Here is a 10,037-nt window from a genome sequence, read left to right as displayed (position 1 = left end):
CCCAAGATCTACGGTTGTCAAATCCATCCATCCTTAGCCTCTGTATGACAGGGATTACCATCTGGCAACGTGGGGGACACAAAAAGTCCGGCATGATCGATATTGGCCTGTTTCTCCCAGCGTGGGGGAGTGTTTGGTGGGGTTTGCTGTATGCATTGCCAACATCGAGAGCCTGCAGATTATGCTTGGTCTTTGGTTCACCATCGCAGACCGATTAGAAGGCTGTATTATTATCAATCATCCCACCCACCGCACCAGAGCCAAAACGATGCTATGCTTCATCCCGATATCCCTGTTCACCGAGGCGTAGTTAGCACCGGGATTTCTGGAACTTGGCGCGAATGTTTGTTGTATTCGTTTGTGGATTCATAAATCGGAGCCATCTCACCTGCATGGACCTGTCATCAGCTTGAATCCTTGGAATAATCGAACCACCGCTTTCTATGTTATCGATGGGTTACTTTGGCGACCCGTCCGCGGCCTGTGTCAAATGTAATCTGTCCATCGCCCTCGATTGCCGTCCGTCAAATATGCATAACACATTACTGATAATTTAACCTGCCAGGCACGGTTTCAGCTGGAACCACTGGCATGACTGCAGAAAAAGACCCATCAAATTACTTTGGGTTGAAAATTCTCTCGTTGCATTTCAACATCCGCGTCAGATATTGTCATGTTGCTTCGACATAGGCCGCGGAGACCCAATGCAATGTCCTTTCGACGACGGTGGGGCAGTGAGACTCGAAGGCGTCGTGAATGGAGGCGGAGTATTGAGCCTCAATGCCGAACCATTTTATGAGAGGATGGTGCAATACCTAGATGCTGCATTAAGGGTCCATTGCACATATTCTTGGTACCGAAAATCCAACATGAGACATGATGGAAACCTGAAGAGCAACAAGCCTGTCGGCGACCTCCAACAATTGAGAATAGGAGGTGGATTGATGGATAGATGATATTGTCAAGATAGGACCACTGGCGCCCTCTATGATGGGCTGCAACAGCCTCGTCTCGATATCATCCTTGGATTGGTCAACAAAAGATCTACCATGCCTAGCACAAGCGCAGTCCGGATTAGCGGCTTCACGACCTGCGTTTCAAGCCTCGAAATTGGGAGCTCCAACCGCAGGACCCAACTTGGTCATGTGGTTGTTTCCTCCGCACTCCAGTGAAGACCGTCTTGAGCAGTGAGTATTCTTGGGGCAGCGAGCCACACGGTCATGATGGAACTAATCCGGCGATTGCCAGTGGAGCAACCGGTGCCCCAGACAGCCAGAAGACATGGCTTATTCAGTCACTGCGAAGTATGAAGCATGGATTGTGGGAGGATCATTGGCCAAAGGACGGCCCCCAAGACGGCTGCAGCACAGCATTTGCTGTGTTGGACAGTCAGCACCTGCGTGTACTGATTGTAATGGGCGGCTGAGGAAGAGGATCTGGAGACGGGAGAATATGGGGAGAGACTGGCAACTTGGAGAGAAGCAAGACGGCAGTGCTCCCCACAGTCACAGAACGAGACCAGGAGTCGAAGGCTTGCACGTGCACATCAGACTGGGCTGCAACAATTACCCGCTAGAGCATGCAGTGACGTTCCATCCATCGTCTCTCGGAAGCCACTCAGCTCCACCACGACATCATTGCATGCAACTGACACACTGGCACCTGGCAAATGCCCTTGGGAATCGCCGTCGGGTCTAGGTCCGGCCTTTTCGGCCCCGTGGCTCCATATGCCCCAGCCATGGCTCACGACAGTAGCAAACCATGACAGAAGCCATCATCGTCCCACATACATTCTCGGCTGCCGCCATTGTGACAATCTGGCCAGAGGGGTATGGGTAGCACTGAGAGCTTGTAGGGGCAAGTGACGGACTGGAGGAACATTGAAGCTAAGAAGAAAGGCACTGGCACTGGCACTGGCACTGGCGGAACTGGATTTGGACGCGAGCTCTGGGTTTCCATGGAGAATGGAGAACGGAGAACAGAGAACGGAGCATCGAGTGCATAGTTGAGAGTGAATCATCGGTGTCGAGTCGCTATTGCCCGGAGCAGTAAGACCGCACATCCTGACATCCAATCCATGACACACGCCTCCATTGCCCTCGCTTCATGTCGCCTTTGTGAGTGATGTACTGTTGCAATGCGCCCAAGCATCCATCGGCCGGCCCACCATTCTAAGGTTGTCCGCTGCCCATGATCATCTTCCACCTCTTACACCTCCCACCGATCTTAACCGACTTTGCTGAACCTTGCTCTTCTCTCTGTCCTCTATTTTTTCTTCTTCTTTTTTTTTCGTTTATTACTACATACTTCTTAGACATCCTTTTCCTATCCTATTCATCTACTCCGATTCACCACTCCGCCATTCTTAAGCTGGCAGTTTGTGACATCACTTACACACAGCTTCACACAGCTCCCGCTTCCCATTCCAAGTCCATCCAACCCAAAGCTTCACACACCGCCTTTGGACCTCTCTCGTCAAGATGAGACTGATTATTCGCGACGACGCTACTTCAGCGAGCACCTACGTTGCAAACTACATTGTCGACCGTATCAAGGCCTTCAACCCTACTGCGGAAAACCCATTCGTCCTGGGTCTGCCTACGGGCTCTAGCCCTCTGGGCGTCTACAAGATTCTTGTTGAGAAATTCAAGGCTGGCGAGGTAAGAAGAAGAAGAAGAAGAAGAAGAAGCATGGATTGAGCTGTGCGATGAAGCCAGCTTGCACTATTTTTTTTTTTTTGTAATTATTTGAGAGAGAGTCACGGCTTGTTCGTTGGCTGCGAAGCTATCGTGACTAACATGTCCAACACAGATCTCCTTCGAGCATGTCGTCACTTTCAACATGGATGAGTACGTGGGCATTCCCCGGGACCACGCCGAATCCTACCACTCCTTCATGTGGAAGAATTTCTTCTCCCACGTCAATGTCCACCCCTCCAACGTGCACATCTTAAACGGCAATGCGGAGAACCTCGAGGCCGAGTGCGTCGCCTACGAAGATGCCATCAAGGCCGTCGGCGGGATCGACCTCTTCCTTGCCGGCATTGGCGAGGACGGCCACGTCGCTTTCAACGAGCCCGGGTCGAGCTTGGCCAGTAGAACCCGGGTCAAGACCTTGGCATACGACACCATTCTCGCCAACTCGCGATTTTTCGGCAATGACATCAACAAGGTTCCTCGCATGGCCCTGACCGTTGGTGTCCAGACTGTTCTCGAGGCCCGCGAGGTCGTCGTCATTATTCTCGGCCAGCGAAAGTCTCTTGCTTTGCAGAGATGCATCGAGCAGGGCGTCAACCACATGTGGACTCTGTCCAGCTTACAGCTGCACCCTCACCCCATGATTGTTGTCGATGAGGACGCCACTCTCGAGCTCCAGGTCAAAACCGTCAAGGTAACCCATCCCAACAAAGCAGCCCTCGTGGGAGGCCAGAAGAGTCCGAAACCTAACATTCTCTGCAGTACTTCAAGAGCATCGAAAAGGTCGCCAAGGAGGCTGGGTTCGAGCAGATCCTGCCCTCCAAAGTCCGCACTGGGAACGGAGTCGTTCCCACGACCCGAGTCAAGGAAGTCGACTCTCCTACTATCCTCGCTCCCCAGCCTACCACCTCGCGGCTTCTCCGGGCTACGCCTGCGACAGAGTACCCCGTTCGATCCGTCTCTCCCGAGTTGGTTCCGGATCGAATGGCTTCTCGAATTCCCGAGCCTGCCTTGAACAAGCGGCTAACGCCCAATCCTGAGCAGCAGCAGGCCGCTCTGCCACAAAACGCAATCAGTGCTTGAAAAGCGGCACACCAAAACGGCGCTGGAGTTTAGTTGATGATTACATCGTTTTGAAGAACGAAGAGGGCTTGGATTTCTGTTCCTCGACCTAGAGACCCATGATGTGATATTTTTGTGTATTGAAATTCTCTCTTGTGTTTTTGTTCTTTTTTCTTTCGGCTCCAAGACTCATTTTACACCTTGGGCCTGTCCATCTTTCAGACGCAGGGGTCACTCCTGTCTTTCGTTTAAAGCACAGAGTCAAGACTGCTTGCTGGCTTAACCAGCCCTTATGAGAACATTAGATACCATCAGTTTGGTTGCAACGGTACGCACCACGCACGACTTGAAAAGATTTCAGGAATAAAATGCATTATTAACCCCAATTTTATGCTTGAACTTTAAAAGTTTGTGCGCCCATGAATGCATGTACAATCCCCAATCCCTTTAATGTGCGCAGGTCTAATTTCTGTAACAGACCAGGGTTCTAGCTAAGAATAAGTACTTATATACTTACTAAGAAACTATATAATAATAAAAGTACTTCAAAATTTTCAAGACATGTAAGTATATAAAAATATATTAGTTGATTTTCCTGCTAAAAGAGCATCTTTACGTATCATGAAAAAGTAGGTCAAACACATCAATTGGACCTGCGCACATTCAAAGGCATGCGGGAGGTGATCCATCCCTGGGCCCTGCATGAAATCGACACGATTAATGTAACCTTGTAACCCTGTCATCTCCAATCAACGCTCGTTCGATATAAAACAAATACATATATGCCAAAGTCGTCAGCAACTCACGGCCGACAAGGTTACTGGGACTAAAACAGCCCGCGGCGGATGCAAGTGTTCGGCCTCCCACGAGCCCTTTGATGCGCACGAGGTCCGTGACAAGGGACATGCTTGTGATATCATGATCACTTGGCTCGTTGCATGACCGTCGCTTCGATTGCCGCCCCTCTCTTTCCCCGGTCCTTGTGCTCCATCGCTTGCATATCCGAAGTCTGAGCCGACGTCGTCCCGACATCGGACAGGCGCCTGGGCCCTTTGCCTCCAGGATAGGGCCGCGAGCTGGTATAAACGCAATACTCGGTACTACTAGTACGCTGAGCGCTGGGCAGAGACGCGGTAGAACCAAGGTCGAAATGGACGGGAGGAGCCTATCCACAGTGGACCGCGTCAAGGCAGCAGTGTATTTCTGACCCGGTGAGGATGTGAGGTGAGGAGGTGAGGAGGTGAGGACCACGGAGTAGCTGGCGCGGAAACCGGGGTCCAAGACAGAGAAATGCTGAGAACTGACAGGCACGCGGCCCGATAGCTCGACATTGAGTGCTCTCAACTGCATGTGGTCCTGGCTTGTTTGACAGGCCTGTGGATCCCCTCTGCTCCGTATTAGGTTGCGGCTATGGCTTGACGTCTCAATTATTTGTGCCATGAGTCCATGACGGAAACTCTGACGGAAAAACGGACGTCTTGCTCGGAATGGCTCCCGGCGTGTTTCCGTCTTCCTGTGACGTTACTTGGGCTTTGGAGGCGGGAGATGGAGAACAAGGGGCGGCACGTTTATGCGTTGCCGTCTGGCCATGTCGGCGCACACCGATGGTGTCTATGACGAGAGACAAGGGGGAAATGGTGTGTACTATTGGGCTGTGGCCGACGTGGAAGCGCACTTGTTGTACGATATCACGTTTACGCGCGGTTCGAGACATGTCGCTCTGATGTTTTGTAGTTGGCACTGGTACATTCGATCATACATCAGCTGTTATTACCTGGGCTGAAGCTTTGTGATGAGGATACATTGTCTCATTAGTGTAATCACTGGTATGACATACATATATGGTTCATTTAACACTTCTCTGAATTATTGCCTTTCAAGGCACAATTATGATGATATATGAAACCCAATCTGCATAATGCTTGTCTGCCCCCCCTTTCGCAGCCGAGGAGACAACTAGCGGCCCCTCCTATATAGAAACGCCTGATGCATCGCTACGAAAAGGTGCTTTGACCTTGGGGCGGTTTTGAGGTCTTTGTATTCCGTATGTAAACTGCGGAATTTCCGAGGGACTTGACAGTGTTGATGGGTAACTCGATGTATTCTTCTTTCATGGCCATGACTCGCGGTGAAACAGGATCTGTGGTAAAAGGGCTATCGGAAATGCCCACGTTAGCATCGCCGGTCAACATGACAGGTAAGAATGGACAAGACAATGAGATTGAAACAAAAGGCAAGTACCGTACCTGATGGAAACACCTCCCCGTCGCCGCCACTCCCTTGTCGTGGGCCTGGAAATCATATTGCATACCATCATTGCTGGACGAGCCAGATCCGCAATCACCTGTCGAACGGGGACATTGGGACTAAACGACAATACAATGGAGTTCTCGTCCACCAAAAGAAACCCCGTGTCTCCGTGGACAATGTCAACGTCTCTCTTGCCGAGAATGTCCTTGCAAGTATTGGAATATGCGGGATCTTGGGCAAAACACTTGACACTGTTGCCAGTGTGTTCTTGAAGCATCTTGGCCAACGTGAGCATCAAGGCGTGCTGTTCGCTACAGCGCTTGACCCATCCATCGTCATCGTTACGACCGGCCTCCATCGTCAGAACGCCGAGCCCAAACCCGATAATCTTGTCAATGGTCATTGGCAGCGTTGAAAAATGCGGCCGAATCCGCTCCTTCAGGTCTGCCCAATCCTTGCCTTGTTGCCATAGGTCGAAATACTGGTCGAATGCACACCTCGCATCATCTTGCAAAATATCCGGCGGTTTATTTATCAACCTGTATGAGCCAGAGACGCTGACGGAAACAAACAAGTTGTCGCCTACACGATGTGGCGGCAATATGGTTAATGCCTCGAACGACTTGTACCCAACAATGGGGACGAGGCTATATTCAAGTATCAGCACGAAGGCCTCGTTGATATGAGGTTGCCTAAACTAAGGCACCAAGCTAGGCGACTTGCTCTTACATTCCATCATCTATTTTCGCAAAAAAATACGAAGGCGGTAACGATTGCGAATGCATTTTACCATCAAAACCAAGGTGCTCTACTTTTTCTGTTGATACTGAGCCCTCCGCAATCTCGTCAACCTGATCTTGCGCAAGTTGAATCATCTCCTTGGTGAAGAACGGTGTTCCCGCATCGTATAGTTCTCGCACCGAAGCCACAAAGGCATCTCGCAGACCCGCCTCCTCTTCGTCCAGGTCACTCCACTCATCGACCGACGCGGCACTATCGCGGCCGCTCATTTCAAGTACCTACCTCCAAGTTCCTACCTAGGTAGGTACGTAGGTTGGTTCGTTACGAATGTGGCAAAACAACACCGAGAAATGAAGGAGGAAGGCTGGAGGGCAACTACTGTGCTGGTGGGGGGTTTCGAAACATCCATCCTTCTTGTACGGCGTGAGCTCAACTGACAACGCATTCGACCAAACAGGAAAGAAGAAGACAACAAACGCTTCGTGGGCCAATCGCTGCTTTCTTTACACATATCACCCAAACCACACGCTTCGACCAACCGTTGACAACACAAACATGCATACATTAGTTCTGCAGCTCTAGTCGGGCTGCTGCATCAAGTGCACAGGGCTCGTCGCCATGCTATGTTAGTTGTGCAGGGGCTTGGCAGCCAAATGAAGTTGTGCACATATACTTGCTTGTCAAGGGCAAGCAAAGCAGTCCTGCGCAATCGTCCACCCGGACATCATGGATGGCATCACGGTACGTATCGACCAAGCAATTGTAATCGTTATGACCTTTTATTCTGTCATGATTTACCCAAAAAAATCATTCTCCCGAAAATTGATGGACAAGAAGAAATAATGTGAAGGAACCCCCCTGGGTATAATAAGGCACGCTGTGTCTTTTTTTATCAGCGGCGGCGCACTGCCCAGCTGCCAGCCGTGTTATAGCCATCAAACAAAAAAAAAACCCAACACGTGTTGACGCAAGTGGTATAGTATGGTACAAGGTTGCTCTGATATGGAGGGTGAATCATTCCTCATATCTCCCGGTTACGGAAGCAGGGTCGTGAACCCAGTCATTCATCTTGAGCATAGCCCAAGGCACTCCTATTCGGCCGAAAAATACCGTTTTGCCTTACTTTGTGACTGCTGAGCTTTGATCTCGGGAGGCACAATAGTGTGATGGACCACATGCGGTCGGTAGACCGCATCGATCGGTGGCATCCTAACGAGTCCAACTGTTAGCATGTCGGGGATATAATGTGCGAGCCAGGTAAATCCAGGCAAATAATGAGACATACCAGTCATCTAGTGTTAGAGGGAAGTATTCATAAAGAGGATCTGGATCATCGACAGGGCTATTGCCAGCGTTCTGCCCTGAAACGGGATGGGACTTGCCCATCTGAGGACTTTGCAGCTCTGCACTGGACCGATTGGGGCTCTTCTCATCCTCGGACAGAGAGAGATTGATAGGCACGGCCGTGTTTTGTCGACTCAGCGAGCCTCGATGTGGTTGGCCAGTTGTCATGCTCTTTCCGTCTGCAGACCAGGAGGGCACGGGTGGTCGAGCAACGGTGGGCGATACGGCCATTCTCTTGGCTGGATGAGGACTTTGGCTGTTCGGATGAGACACATGCTGTGGATTTGCTGACCACTCGGCTGGGGTCTGTGGAATTATCAGCTTTGATTTTGTCAACAATTCGCTCGGGGCTGTTGATGTATTTCGAACATACCGCTACATTACCCAAGGGTTGGAATCTCTGCATTGTGGCTTGGATATTTTCCCGCTCTATTTTTAAAGCAGTATTATCAGAACTCGCTGTATTTTTTTTCTCCAATCTCTTTTCCCCAGTGAGAGGCACATCTTTTCTGCTGTCAAAGTTGCGCGGACTACGCCCTCGAACAATAACGGGCCCTGACTGAATCTCGGCGATTTTCATCATGTCGTTGGACTTGGATTTAGCCACAAGATTGATTTGGACTACGTAATGCTGCTGAAGCCCCTTCCGCCGTCCATTGTTGGCCGTTGCGTGCTTGAACTGTAAACGCTTCCAAGAGACAGGAAGGGTAACTCGAACGGCATCAACCTCCTGAGCCGTGCTCAAATCCAGGGGTATTTGAGGCGGCGCAGCCGCAACCTTGGTCTCCTCGGGCGCTTGAGAACTTGAACTCTTCCAGGGAATGGAAATGATTTCTGTGGATTTTCCTTCAATCGATTCTACTGCTGTAATTGATGCCGACAGTTCATCAATTGAAAATTGGCGACCTCGCTCGTCCATGAGATGTGAGAGATTCTTCGGTAGCGTTATCTGCCCAGAGCATTGCCATAGATTGCGGCGATAGCAAGTCAGCTCAAGAGGACGTCCTGAGTTGTCCCCACCGAACACGTCCTCTGCAACGAAGAACATGCCGTATAATTCGGCGCTCATATTCACCTCCGCAAGTTTGCCAGTTTTGTCGACAACTGTGGCATTCATAATTGGGTCTGAAAAGCCCAGCAACTTATTGTCCAGCTCTTGTGGCGATGATTCCTCGTTGAGGGCATCTTGATTTGGGGTGGGCTCGAATGCCCGACTGGAATAGGCGAATGGGTCTTCAAAAGTTGTGGTAAAATTGTCAAAATCGTACGCCGGCGTGAAGGGGAGGGTAGGTAAGGGAGCACCATCCCTACGACAACATCAGTAGCAATTCACATTACTGCATTTTCTGGATAAAGGTCGTCTCCAGCAAGAAAGGAGCAGCTTACAGGACAGCCTCGTCAAAATTAAAGTCTTGATCAAAATGCTCCATTGTCATGGGCTGACCTGGTGCAGGGTGATTCAAGCCCATTGCCTCGTTTGGCGCAGCGGCTGACATGGCCGGCATAGAGTTGAACGTAGCCATGGCATCGTTCGCCCCGCCGTCAGTCTTGCGCTCAGAGTGGTTGGGTGACGATTTCCGTTTCGATAGAGCAAAGACCTTATGCTGGTGGGTGATGGGTGTCTCCGAGGAGATTGACTTGGAAGTGGGAGAAAATGGGCGGGATGTCGTTAGGGACCGACCGTTCGGCAGAACCGTTGACTGCTGACGAACCTGCAACAAAGGAGGAATCGGTCGGAGGCTAAGGTTAGATAAGGATCGAATGTGGCCGGCACGGGTCGACAGTCCAAGGGCACAGCAATCAACAGACAGGGAGTAAAGATAAGACAGATGAGAACCGGAGTAGCAGTGATAACAGGCGCCCGGCACCGGCAATCGAGGTGAAGAGAGATGGCGTCGGCGGGGAGGATGGTGAGGAGACGGAGACGAGTCTTGAGAAGTGGTA

General features: G+C 50.7%; 3 protein-coding genes across 3 annotated transcripts; 1 reads left to right on the top strand and 2 right to left on the bottom strand.

Annotated features, from left to right (window-relative positions):
- Positions 1–2,480: 2,480 nt before the first annotated feature.
- On the top strand, positions 2,481–3,779 carry nagB (Glucosamine-6-phosphate deaminase; the record flags this gene model as incomplete). Its single annotated transcript, XM_014691739.1, has 3 exons — positions 2,481–2,660; positions 2,812–3,390; positions 3,459–3,779. 3 exons carry the CDS (start codon positions 2,481–2,483, stop codon positions 3,777–3,779), a joined length of 1,080 nt encoding a protein of 359 aa, XP_014547225.1.
- A 1,973-nt stretch (positions 3,780–5,752) lies between these two features.
- Positions 5,753–7,018, bottom strand: G6M90_00g038680 (uncharacterized protein; the record flags this gene model as incomplete). Its single annotated transcript, XM_014691738.1, has 3 exons — positions 5,753–5,912; positions 6,005–6,655; positions 6,738–7,018. 3 exons carry the CDS (start codon positions 7,016–7,018, stop codon positions 5,753–5,755), a joined length of 1,092 nt encoding a protein of 363 aa, XP_014547224.1.
- Positions 7,019–7,840: 822 nt separating this feature from the next.
- On the bottom strand, positions 7,841–9,616 carry vib-1_0 (Transcription factor vib-1; the record flags this gene model as incomplete). Its single annotated transcript, XM_014691737.1, has 4 exons — positions 7,841–7,958; positions 8,035–8,399; positions 8,467–9,400; positions 9,480–9,616. The coding sequence occupies 4 exons, from the start codon at positions 9,614–9,616 to the stop codon at positions 7,841–7,843; spliced, it is 1,554 nt and encodes a 517-aa protein (XP_014547223.1).
- Between the last annotated feature and the right edge of the window lie 421 nt (positions 9,617–10,037).

The sequence above is a fragment of the Metarhizium brunneum genome, chromosome 2 (genome assembly GCF_013426205.1).
Source record: "Metarhizium brunneum chromosome 2, complete sequence".
NCBI classification, from domain to species: Eukaryota; Fungi; Ascomycota; class Sordariomycetes; order Hypocreales; family Clavicipitaceae; genus Metarhizium; species Metarhizium brunneum.
Note: the sequence above shows the minus strand (reverse complement) of the source record. Positions and strands in the feature narration are given on the sequence as shown.